At 68.6% G+C, this 12,318-nt stretch overlaps 1 protein-coding gene across 1 annotated transcript; it reads left to right on the top strand.

Moving 5' to 3' along the window:
* Positions 1-355: 355 nt before the first annotated feature.
* LLGL1 (LLGL scribble cell polarity complex component 1) lies at positions 356-12,287 on the top strand. Its single transcript, XM_059484362.1, has 23 exons — positions 356-524; positions 2,961-3,058; positions 5,151-5,232; positions 5,315-5,430; positions 5,826-5,984; positions 6,067-6,229; positions 6,414-6,549; positions 6,643-6,697; positions 6,780-6,937; positions 7,018-7,235; positions 7,331-7,398; positions 7,701-7,854; positions 8,248-8,352; positions 8,539-8,831; positions 8,903-9,056; positions 9,134-9,287; positions 9,364-9,647; positions 9,853-10,117; positions 10,213-10,327; positions 10,431-10,525; positions 10,786-10,909; positions 10,982-11,061; positions 11,247-12,287. Exons 1-22 carry the CDS (start codon positions 444-446, stop codon positions 11,058-11,060), a joined length of 3,156 nt encoding a protein of 1,051 aa, XP_059340345.1. The 5' UTR covers positions 356-443; the 3' UTR covers position 11,061; positions 11,247-12,287.
* The last annotated feature ends 31 nt before the right edge of the window (positions 12,288-12,318 follow it).

Here is a 12,318-nt window from a genome sequence, read left to right as displayed (position 1 = left end):
CTCGCCATGCCCACGGGGAGGGAAGAAATCGAAAGAAGAGTATTTTAAAAACAATATAAATAAACCCAGCGCAGAGGGCGTTGAGTTGGACGACTACACGTCCCATCGGCTGCCGCGGCGGCGCAGGCGCAGGGCGGGCGGGCGGGGCCGCGGCGCGCGGCGCGCGTTGCCGCGCGGTGATTGGCGGGCGGAGCTGTCCGTCAGGGTTCCGCCCCGCCCCCGCCGCGGCGGTGCCTGCCCGGGCTCGGCGGGCGCGCGCACCGGGACCCCGCACCGGCACCGGGGACCCCGCACGGGCACCGCGCCCCCTGCCGGCCCCGCCCCGCGCCGCGCCCCGGCCCCGCCACCGCCACCGCCGCGCCGGGACCGGCCTCGGGACCGCCGGCCGCGCCCGCCCCGCCCGGTACCGCGCCGCCGCCACCGCCGCCGCCGCCGGCCCAACCATGATGAAGTTTCGGTTCCGGCGGCAGGGTGCCGACCCGCACCGCGACCGCCTCCGCCACGACCTCTTCGCCTTCAGCAAGGTGCGTCTGGGGCGAGCGGGGGGCGCGGCGGTGGATCCCGGGGGGGCGGCTACCACCGGAGGCACCGGGGGTACCGGGCAGGGTGCGGCGAGCGGGCAGCCCCCGGTATCGCGGGGCTCTGGTGCCCCGGCGGGATGCTGCCTGCGGGGAGGCGAGCGGCGTGCGGGGCACCGCCCCCCGGGACCGGCTGAAGCCCCGGGGGAGCCGCGCACCGGGACCTCCCCGCTCCCGGGGAAGGGACACGCAGAAAGGGCAGGGATCGCTCCTCCCGGGGGATCCCGGGACGGGCTGCTGGGCCCCCCCGGCAGGAGGCACCCCCGGGGTGGGCACCGGGAGCCCCGGGAGCGGGATGCGCACCGGGGGCTGCGCTCCTCCCCGTGCGGTGCGGGGGGCACTCCGGGAGAGGATGAGACCCCCTCGGCAGCGCGACATTCCCGTCCCCAGCCCCTCCTGGGGGGTTCCCCGGAGCGCCCCGGTTCCCGCACTGCCCCTGTCTCGTGGCTTCCCCCAGGCCTCGCTCACGGGCGTTTTGGGGTGACCCCTGGTCCCGCACCCTGTCTGGCCTTGGAGCATCCCTGGCTGCATCCCCCATGAGAGGCTCACCCCGGTCTCCCCAGGGGTGGGATATTGGGGGGCCCGACCCCCTGTGGCAGCTGGGAGGGCTGTGGCAATGACCCCCTGGGCTTTTGGGGTTCCCTGGCTCCCCAAAAGTGTGTCTGTATGGGGACATGAGAGGTCAGCGCTTGCCCCCTCCTCCCTCCGAGTTTTCCCGCTTACCCCCCATCTGGGGCGGGAGAGACCCCCAGGCTCATCAAACAACCCTGGAGCGACCCCCACAACCCCTTGGGTGCCAGACCCTTCCTTCGGGGCGCCCTGTGCCAGCGGGTGCCCACCTGGCACTTGGTGCACCTTGTCCAGGAAGCCTTGGGACCATTCTGCTGCCGTGGCCGCGGGGCATGAGACCACCGGCAGCTCCCCTGGATGTGCCCAGCCCGTGTCCATCAGTCTGTCCATCCCGGCGCTGCTGTGGGGTGCCCCGGAGCGCCCCCCGGGCTGTCCCGCAGCGGGACGGGGCTGCGGAGTCGCGGTGTGCGGTGCTGCGGGGTCAGAGCCAGCTCCCAGCACAGCCCTGAGCCCCAGCTCGCTGCCCCGGTGAGGGTCTGGCCGGGGTGCGAGGCTCAGCCCAGGCAGAGCCCCCGTTTTTGGGGAGCTCAGTGCCCCGGCCGGGTCCTGCCCGAAGGGATGCCCAGGGTGGGATGTGCTGGGGGGAGGCTGAGCCCCTCTGCGGCCGTCCCAGCCCTGGGGCCGCCGGCTGCCCACCTGCCTCCCATTAAGGGTTGTTTTTCCTCCCGAGCTCCAGATCTGCCTGGGATTTGCTGTAATTTGGCCGGGAGCGCGCCTTGGCCGGCCGGCACAGCCTGCCGGATGCGGGCGGGAGCGGGGGCTGCGGCCGGGGGGCTCAGCCGGGTCCCCCTTTGGGGCTGGCAGCGCTGGGGAACCGCGCCAGCGCTTTTTGGGGAGTCTTTGCCGGTGTCACCGTGTTGGTTTCTGGCCTAAAGCATCGCTGTGCTGTCCCTGTGCTGCTGTCCCAGCTCCGTGCATCCCGGGGGCATTCACCGTGACCCTGCGTGGGTCGGCACCCACGAGCATCCTCTTCCTCGCCCCCCGGACGTGTTGGGACCCCCTTGGATGTGCCGGGACGCCTGGGACGGGCTGGGGACGCTTTCACGCTGCTGAAGGTGTCCCTTGGGAGGGCAGCCGAGCCGGGGTGACAGCGGTGCCGCCGGCGGGTGCGGAAAGCAGCCCCGCTCGGATGGCCCAGACAAAGGGAGCGGGTCAGGATCCGGCCAGGCTGGCTCCGGATCGTCTGATCGCGCCCAGGCTGCTCAGCCCGGCTGCCCTGGGGAGCCCCGCGCTCCCCGCACCGCGGCCCGTCCCGGTGGGCGCCCCCCGCGTCCCCCCGCTGCCCGGGCAGCCCCTCCCGGGCCGGCGGGCCCGGGCACGTCCCACGGCCCGCACTTCCTTGGGAAGGTGCCCCCGGGCCACACGCGGCTCCGGCGGGTCCCGCTCGCCTGGTTCTGCCGCCCGGCGATGTCGCACCGGGGTCCCGCTCGCCTCTCCTGGGGTGTCCTCACCGCGGGGGTGTAGAGCAGGGGGGTCCCATCCCCAAAGTGCTGCCGGGCGGTGGGACAGGTCAAGGTCAGAGCTACCCCGGCCCGTGGTGCGGCTGCTGGGCTGCGTTTTGGGGTGAGGGGGGATGTCCTCTCTCCTCAAAGCCCTCCTTGGTGGCACTGGGGACAGCGCAGCATCTTTGTGATCCCCCATCGCAGAGGTGATGCTCAGGCTGGTGTGGGATCGGGGGTGAGGGTGGCTGTGGAAGGTTTGGGGGTGTCAGAGGTGGGGGATCCCGCTCTGACCTGCCTGTCCCCATGGCAGACGGTGGAGCACGGCTTCCCCAGCCAGCCCAGCGCCCTGGCCTACGACCCGGTCCTGCGAGTGATGGCCATCGGCACCAAGGCGGGAGCCGTCAAGCTGTATCCTTTTCCTCCCTCATGAGCAGGAGGTAAGGAGCTCCCGGCTCCTCCTGCGCTCGCTCCTCTGCCTGTCCCCATCCCGGAGAACGCTTGGAGACGTGGCTGCGCTGCTTCTGGCCCATCCGGCAGCCCCCACTCGGCTGCCGTCCATCCCTGCGTCCAGCTGTGCTGCAGCTGGGCCGGCCGGCGAGGGGGCGGCTGCAGGAAACCCCCACCGTGCCCAAAACACCGGGGCAAGAAAAAAGAGGCTCGGGGGCATCCCAATGGGGTCCTTCCCGCTGTTACCCCGCTCATCCCGGGGGGCTCCTGTCCATCCTCATCCCCGCAGCCCTCGGGGAGGGGGCAGCGGGGCTCTGACCGGCCGGGGCTGCGGCGGGCGCGGAGCCCGGTGCGGGTGGGGGGCCGAAGCGGGGGACGCCGAGCGGGGCCGGCCGGGCTTTGTTGGCGGCAGCGTGCAGGGAGACTTCAGAGGGCTCTGCTGGCGGGCGGCCAGCGCTGGATGCGGGCCGTGCTCGGGGGGCCCCGCGCCGCAGGAATGCGGGCTGGGGGCGGCCGCGGGGTCGGGGCGTGGGGGCGGCCGCGCTCCCCCTCCCCCAGGCCGGCGGCTCGCAGCCTCCCGAGCACAAAGATGGCGTGTTTTGTTCTGCCGGGGCCGGCCCGGGTGCCAGCCCGGCCGCGACGTCGCCGGCCGCCCCGCTCGCCCGCCCGGCCCGCGGTGCCGGTCCCAGCTGAGCCCCCCCGGCACGGCGGGGATGCGGCTCTGGGGGGCTGCGGCGCTCTGAGCATCCTCTGCGGGGATGGTTTTGGGGTGGTACCCAGCGTGGTGCCCCGGCCCTGCTCTGGCTGCCTCCAAAAAGATGCTTCTGGAGGCTGGCCGTGCCGGGGAAGCCGGGGCCGGGCGAGGCAGCAGCCAGAGCTGGCCTGACTGGCGTTACTGGTTAGCGGGGGCACCCCTGGGTGCTCCCCGGCCGGGCTGGGCGGATCTGAGTGCTGACAGCCCGGCATTGAGGGGCAGCCGGCGCCTGGGGGGACAGCTGGGGGTCCCAGTGCTTGGACCCCCGTCCCACATGCTGGTGACACTGATGTGCCCAAGCCACTTGCCCTGAGGGCTCTCAGCCCGTGGCACTCATTTGGGTGGGGAAAGACCCCAGAATGAGCAAGGATGGGTGGCATCCCCCATGCGTGTAGCACCAAGAGCATCCTGCGTGCTCCCTGCTTCATTCCCATGCCCTGTTCCCTGCTGTCCCCAAACTCCGTGGCTGTCCCCTGGCTCTGCCGGCTCTGCTGTGCCCAGCACAGCCAGACAGCTCCTGCCTGTCGGGCCGGGCAGAGCCGCCGGGCTGGTTCCCCGTGCCCAGGGCACCAGAAGGCAGCCAGGGGCAGGGACTGCCAGCACACAGCTCGGCCAGAGGGGCTGCGCAGTGCGCTGGGGACACCGGGCTGGGGCAGCGGCGGGTCTGGGGGTGCCAGGGATGCCAGGCTGGGCTGCTCCATGCAGTCCTGCCACCGTTCCTGCCGTGGCTCCTGCTGCCGTTCCTGCCGAGCGGCGTCGCCGAAGGAGCCGGGACCAGTCGGGTGAGTGCGGCTGTGCCGGCGCATACCGAGCCCCACCCCGCCGCCGGTGCGTGCCGGGGCTGCCGGCGCCTCTCGCACACCCAGCCCAGCTGGGAGCGTTGGCCGCAGCCTGACCTGGGACAGCCCGGCTGGAGGGGTTGGTGGATCCCAGGCTGACCTGGGACAGCCCGGCTGGAGGGGTTGGTGGATCCCAGGCTGACCTGGGACAGCCCGGCTGGAGGGGTTGGTGGAGCCCAGCCTGACCTGCTATGTCCCAGCTGGAGGTGCTTGGTGGATTCCGGGCTGATTCAGAGCGTCCTGGTTGGAGTTGGAGCTCCCCGGATGGGGATGGTGGTGCCGAGGCCTGCTCTGGCATGAGGTACAGCCAGGGATGCTCTGCCCTGGCTCTCCTGGGGACAGGGGGCTGAACTGATGTTTGCAGGCAGAACTGTGACCTGAGGGAATTCAGAGGGTCCTGATTTTGCTGGGGAAGGGGTGGACGGCTCTTCCCTCGTTGTTTCTTTGACGGCCCCCCCAGATATGGCGCACCGGGTGTGGAGCTGACAGGCCTGCACAAGGAGACGGCCACTGTCACCCAGCTGCACTTCCTTCCCGGCCAGGTACGAGGGTGTCCCTGGGGGGGGAACCTGGCAGCAGCCCCCCAGCACCTCACACACCCCTCTATCCCCGCTCCGTCCCCAGGGCTGGCTCCTGTCGCTGCTGGACGACAACACGCTGCACCTGTGGGAGGTGTGCCACAAGGAGGGCTGCTCGCACCTGGAGGAGACGCGCAGCTTCGGCCTCCCCGGGCGCCCAGGGTCCGCCGGCGCTAAGTACTTGCCCGGGGGTCGGAGCCGCTCCCCGCGGGGCTGCGGCGGCTCCGGTGCCGGCCGGGAACGGCGCGGGGGAGCTGCCGGGGCGGGGTGGTGGCCGAGGTCCCTCTCCACGGTGGTGTTTGGGTGTTTTCCCCACTGGGATGCTCCTCTGAGCTCAGCCGAGATGCTGAGTGCAGGGAACAGCTCTGGATTGTCATGGTGCTGGCAGGGCCCGGCCGGGGGTGATTAATGGCTGTAATGGCACTGAGGCTGTCCTTGCCCTTGTCCTCCTGCACTCAGGGAGATGGGAATGGAGGGATGGAGCAGGGCAGGTCTGGGGTCTCTGACACTCCCCCAGACCCAGCACAGTGCTGAGGCAGCCCCTGTTCCCCCCACAGCTGCTCCCCTGGCATCACACGGGTGACAGTGGTGCTGCCCATGGCTGCTGGTGCCATGGTCTGCCTGGGCACTGAGGGCGGTGCCGTGTACTTTGTCACGCTGCCCACCCTGACGCTGCTGGAGGACAAAACGCTCTTCCCAGATGAGATCCTGCAGAGGTGAGAGCCCTGCAGGCCCCATTCCCCTGCATCCCCAGCACCCCCAGCCCATCTCTGACCCCCTGTGCCTGTCCCCCCGCAGTGTCCCCGACGATTATCGCTGCGGGAAGGCGCTGGGGCCCGTGGAGTCCATCCAGGAGCACCCACGCAATGGCAGCCAGCTCCTCATTGGCTACAGCCGGGGGCTGCTGGTGCTCTGGGAGCAGAGCACTCGTGCTGTCCTGCATCTCTTCCTGGGCAACCAGGTACTGGGGCTGGGAGGCCGTGGCCCTTGGTGTGTGTGTCCCCATCCATGTGGGGCCGTGGCCCTGTGTCTGTGTGTCCCCATCCACGTGGGGCTGGTAGGGCTGTGTGTGTGTGTGTCCCCATCCACGTGGGGCTGTGTGTGTGTCCCCATCCACGTGCTGAGCCCCCCGTGTGGCCCCGCAGCAGCTGGAGAGCCTGGCCTGGGAGCAGAGCGGTTCGAGCATCGTCAGCTCCCACAGCGACGGCGGCTACATGGTGTGGGCAGCGAGCGGCACCAGCCTGAGGACACAGCAGCCCGTCATGTCCACCATCCCCTACGGTACAGGATGGGTTTGGGGGGGCTCTGGGGATGGGAGGTGATCCCCCCCCCCATATCCCAGTGCTACAGCCAGTGTTGGTGTGTTCGTTTCAGGGCCGTTCCCTTGCAAAGCCATCAGCAAAATCCTCTGGCGAACCTGCGAGTCAGGGTAGGTGGGTGGGCTGGGCCTGGGAGGCACAGGGGGCACTTGGGGGTGCAGGGTCTGATGGCAGCTGCTTCGTCCCACCCAGGAACCCCTTCATCATCTTCAGTGGGGGGATGCCACGGGCCAGCTACGGTGACAGGCACTGTGTCAGCGTGCTGCAGGGCCAGACCCTGGCCACGCTCGACTTCACCTCCCGCGTCATTGACTTCTTCACTGTGCAGAGCGCAGAGGTGCCCGAGGGAGGTACGTCCTGCCAGACCACCCGGGCAGCGGGTGGTGGTGTGGGGGTCTCCACGTGCAGCAGCCATCTCCCCCCTCCCCAGGCTTTGAGAACCCCCGAGCCCTCGTGGTGCTGGTGGAGGAGGAGCTGGTGGCCATCGACCTGCAGACGCCGGGCTGGCCCACCATCCCTGCCCCGTACCTGGCACCTCTGCACTCCTCTGCCATCACCTGCTCCTGCCATGTCTCCAACGTGCCCCTCAAGCTCTGGGAGAGGATCGTCAGCGTGGGGGAGCAGCAGAGCCCTCGGCAATCCTCTGCGGTCAGTGATGGGGATGGTGGGGAGGGTCCTGCTGAACCCTTCCAGCATTCCAAGGCTTCATTCCTTCCTCCATCCCCTCTCCATCCCTCCTCCAGGCTTGGCCCATTGATGGGGGGAAGAACCTGGCCCAGGAGCCCACGCAGAGGGGGCTTCTCCTCACTGGGTGAGTGGGCTGGCAGCAGGGAGGGGGCCTGGGAAACCCAAAATGAGGGGAGGACACATCCACACCTGTTTCTGCAGTGGGGGAGATTAATGGCTCTAATTGCTAATTTATTATGGTGGTGGTGGCATCCACTCCCTCGTTTTGGGTGGCCTGCCCCTTGTTGTTCTGGTTGGGCACGAGTGTGTCGCCCGCTGCGCTGTCCCTCGTGTCCCCCCCTCTGGCACGGTGGCTGCCAGCACACAGGCAGCTCTTGTTAGCCGGGCAGATGTTGGGGCCCACACTGACAGGACCCCCCCTCGCAGGCACGAGGACGGCACGGTGCGGTTCTGGGATGCCTCGGGGGTCTCCCTGAAGCCCCTCTACAAGCTGGGCACCGCCAACATCTTCCAGACAGACTGTGAGCACAACGACAGCCTCAACCAGGCGGGCGAGGAGGAGTGGCCTCCGTTCCGCAAGGTGAGGTGCCCTGGGCAGGGTGACACTGCTGTGGACACAGCACCCTGCAGGCTCTGCCAGCACTGGAGGGGGCAAACCCAGAGCTGGGCACGGGGGATGCACCTGCTGGAGCCATCCCGGCTGCGCCCCGGGGACGTGTCCCCCGGCTCAGGGCACAGCTGCGGTGTGACGCACTGTGGGGACACAAGGGACACTTGTTCCATGGCCCCCATCCATGGGTCTGCCCCAGCATGGGGGACAGGGACGGGGGGTGCGTGGGGACAGACTTTCCCTGGGCGTGATGCCCAGAGTGGCCCGTGTGCCACAGCTGGTGGAGGGACGTGGGGGTGCAGGGGGCTGTGCCACAGCTGTGTGCGGGGTCCTGGCTGTCCCTTGAGCTGTCCCCTCCTGCAGGTGGGCTGCTTTGATCCCTACAGCGATGACCCGCGCCTGGGCGTGCAGAAGATCGCGCTCTGCAAGTACACGGCCAAGATGGTGGTGGCTGGCACGGCGGGGCAGGTGAGGTGGCAAGGACAGAGCAGGGGCTTCCCCATTGGGGACCCACAGCATGGGGGGCTACAGACCCTACAGACCCCCATGATTGTCCTTGAAGGGTTCCTAGCCTGGGTTTAGCCCCCAATGTGCAGCAGGCTGGCTGGCTGGGGGAAGTCCAGCGTGTCCCCCTGTCTGTGTTTGTCCCTACAGGTGCTGGTGATGGAGCTGAGCGACGAGAAGTCGGAGCACGCGGTCAGCGTGGCCACGGTGGACCTGCTGCAGGACCGTGAGGGCTTCACTTGGAAGGGCCATGACCGGCTGGCCCCCCGGAACGGGCCCCTCCACTTTCCCCCCGGCTTCCAGCCCAGCGTGCTGGTGCAGTGCGTGCCCCCCGCCGCCGTCACCGCCGTCACCCTGCACTCCGAGTGGAACCTCGTGGCCTTCGGCACCAGCCACGGCTTCGGGCTCTTCGACTACTACCGGCGCAACCCCGTGCTGGCCAGGTATGGGGGAACCTCGGTGCTGGGGACCCCTGGATGGCATTGTGGGTGCTGAGCAGCCTTGGTGCCCACAGGTGTACGCTGCACCCCAACGACTCGCTGGCCATGGAGGGGCCCCTGTCCCGCGTGAAGTCCCTCAAGAAGTCCCTGCGCCAGTCCTTCCGCCGCATCCGCAAGAGCCGCGTGTCGGGCAAGAAGAGGCTCAACGCCAGCAGCCCCTCCAGCAAGGTGGGCAGGGAGTGGGGGCCGCCGTGGCAGCTCCCCGTCCCCACCCAGCAGAGAGTGACCCCGTGTCCCCTCCCCAGGTGCAGGAGGCCAACGCGCAGCTGGCGGAGCAGGCGGGTCCCCCCGAGGTGGAGATGACGCCGGTGCAGCGGCGGATCGAGCCGCGCTCGGCCGATGATTCGCTTTCGGGGGTCGTGCGGTGCCTCTACTTTGCTGACACCTTCCTCCGTGACGGTGAGACCCCCTCCCTGCCTCCCTACCCAGGCTGGGTGTGTGGACAGGGGGCTCTGACACTGCTCCACTCCCACAGCCGCCCACCACGGCCCCACGATGTGGGCAGGGACCAACTCGGGCTCGGTGTTCGCCTACGCCCTGGAGGTGCCGTCGCAGGAGAAGTTCTCGGAGCGGGCGGTGGAGGCCGTGCTGGGGAAGGAGATCCAGCTGATGCACCGGGCACCCGTGGTGGCCATTGCGGTGCTGGACGGGCGGGGGAACCCGCTGCCCGAGCCCTACGAGGTGTCTCGGGACCTGGCCAAGGCCCCCGACATGCAGGGCAGCCACTCCATGCTCATCTCCTCCGAGGAGCAGTTCAAGGTGAGTGTGGGGCTCAGTGTCCCGCTGTGGTAGAGATGGCACACAAAATGTCCCTTGTCCTCATCACGCAGAGACTGGAGGTGACCAGTCAGGTTTTGGGGGCACTCCTGTGCCTGTTTTAGGGTGGTGAATCCAAGGGGAAGCTGCCCCCCTAAACCCTGCAGGTTCCTGCTCTCCCCTGAGCCCAGCTCCTCCTGCCCCCCAGGTGTTCACGCTGCCCAAAGTGAGTGCCAAGACCAAGTTCAAGCTGACAGCACACGAGGGCTGCCGGGTGAGGAAGGTGGCCCTGGTGAGCCTGGCCAGCGCTGGCTCCGAGGAGAGGCTGGAGAACTGCCTGGCCTGTCTCACCAACCTGGGGGACATCCACATCTTCACCGTGCCCAGCCTGCGGCCCCAGGTCCACTACAGCTGCATCCGCAAGGAGGACATCAGCGGCATCGCCTCCTGTGTCTTCACCAAGCACGGCCAAGGTGAGGACACCAGGTGACGTCTGTGTTGATGGGATGTTGACCTCACCTGCAGCCCTGTGGGGGATGCCTGAGGCTCGTTGTTGTCCCCCCCATAGGTTTCTACCTAATTTCACCATCTGAGTTCGAGCGCTTCTCACTGAGCGCCAGGAATGTGACAGAGCCACTGTGCCGGCTGGAGGTGGCCCGGCTCCAGGACACCTCCTGCCTCAGGTGGGCTGTCTCGGGGGCGTGGGGGGCTTTGCAGTGGTGGAACCCCTGTACACCCACCCCATAACGCTGGTTCTGGCCATAACTTCTCCCTGTTTCCTTCCAGCAACAGCTCAGCGGTGACACCGAAGCTGCCGCAGGCGAACGGCACCCACGTCCCCCGCAGCTCCGAGGGCCAGCACTCGCCCTCGGACAGTGACCGTGAGTGACCACCCTGTCCCTGCACTCACACCCTGTCCCACAGCCCCGCTCCAAGCCTGGCTCTGTGTCCTGGCTGTCCCCAGTCCCTCCTGTCCCTGCACACACAGCGTGTCCCACGGCCCCGCTCCAAGCCTGGCTCTGTGTCCTGGCTGTCCCCAGTCCCTCCTGTCCCTGCACACACAGCGTGTCCCACGGCCCCGCTCCAAGCCTGGCTCTGTGTCCTGGCTGTCCCCAATCCCTCCTGTCCCCTGACTCCCCAGGGTCCCCTGAGGAGCACCCGGCCGCCTTCTCGCCTGGCCCCATCGACTCCCCCAACAGCAGCCTGGAGACCCCGCTGGACACCACCGGGGACATCACCGTGGAGGAAGTGAAGGATTTCCTGGCGTGAGTGGGGTGGGAATGGGGTGAACGGTGCTGAGGGGCCGTGGCAGTGCCTCTCACCCTGCTCTGCCCCAGGTCCTCGGAGGAAGCAGAGCAGAACCTGAGGAACACCAGCGAGGACGAGGCCCGGCCCACGGGGATCCTCATCAAGTGAGGTCTGTGAGGGGCTGGAGGTCCCTGGGGTGGGATTTGGAGCTGGGACCCCAGCACAGTGCCCTGGCTTTGTGATCCACCGTGGGAGGATGGAGTTGTGATCCCTGGGGCTTGCAGAGGAGGGGAGCAGGGGGAGTGCCTGTCCTGATCCCCACCCACTCCTGCTGAGGATCCGCCTCTCCCACAGGCATCGCCGGCCTCCCTGCCCCATCTCAGTGCTCGGATTCCCGGGATGCGCGACTCGACTGGACCCCCCGCCCCCTCCCCATGTAACGTAGACTGGCTCCTCTCTAACATCTGCACCCCGGCTCCGGCACTCCCCACACCCCCTGCCCGGCCCCGGCGCCGTGGGGCACAAACTCTTCCCGGGGAAGATCAGTTCCTTTTTTATACACGGTCGAGTGTCACTGTCCCCTGCTCCAGAGCCCCCTTCCTGGGGGATGCTGCTGCTTTCCCGGCTCCACGGGGAGGGCTGGGGCTTGTGGACCCCCCCTTGTCCCCTGGTTTTGGTCCCTTGGGGCAGTGGGGGGCCAGAAGCCCCCGGGCACGGCCCCCCCGTACCCTGGTCTGTGTTTACATGCCCGGCTCCCTGCAGTTTACAGCCCCGTTCCCTGCCTGCCAGGAGGCTCTGGCTGCTGCACAGGGACTGTCCCCCCCAGGGGAGCCCAGTGGGGACCCCCTGGCTCCCAGGTGGGCAGCAGAGGCCTTGAGCAGCCCGAGGAGGGGCACGCTGGGAGGTCACAGGTGGCCTTTTTCTCTTAGTGGCTTCTCCAAGGGCTATTCTCCAGGCTGGGCTCTGTGCCTGCTGCTCCTTTCTGACACTAATTCCTGCCACGGGGTGGGTTTGGGATGGGATCACGCTGTGGAATCACACACAGGCTCCTGGTCCATGTTGGTGCTGGGAGGGGGCAGAGGAGTTACCCCAGCCCCCTCCTGCCCCAGGCTGGGCTGCCCCACCCTGGGGGTCTCACTGTGCCAAATCCCCCCTGGGCTCCGAGCCTGGCCTCATCCTCCTGGGGGGCTGTGGTGACACAGGTGGCTGTGGGCCAGCTCTGTCCCCTGGCCCATGGTGGCTGTTCCCACGGGGCTCAGCTGCCCCTGCCCCTCTCCTTTGGGGAGCTGTGGCCCCCCCAGGCTCCCTTGTGGTACGTGTGTGGCTGGGGGGGGTTCGGGCTCGGTTGCTGCCGGCCGAGGCTGGGGCTGTAGCGTCCCTGGTAGAACCCCCCCACCCCAACCTCATCTTTTTTTTTTTTTTTTTT

Source organism: Ammospiza nelsoni, chromosome 17, assembly GCF_027579445.1.
Source record: "Ammospiza nelsoni isolate bAmmNel1 chromosome 17, bAmmNel1.pri, whole genome shotgun sequence".
In the NCBI taxonomy this organism is placed as follows: domain Eukaryota; kingdom Metazoa; phylum Chordata; class Aves; order Passeriformes; family Passerellidae; genus Ammospiza; species Ammospiza nelsoni.
The sequence above is the reverse complement of the archived record's forward strand: the minus strand, read 5'-3'. Positions and strand labels throughout refer to the sequence as shown.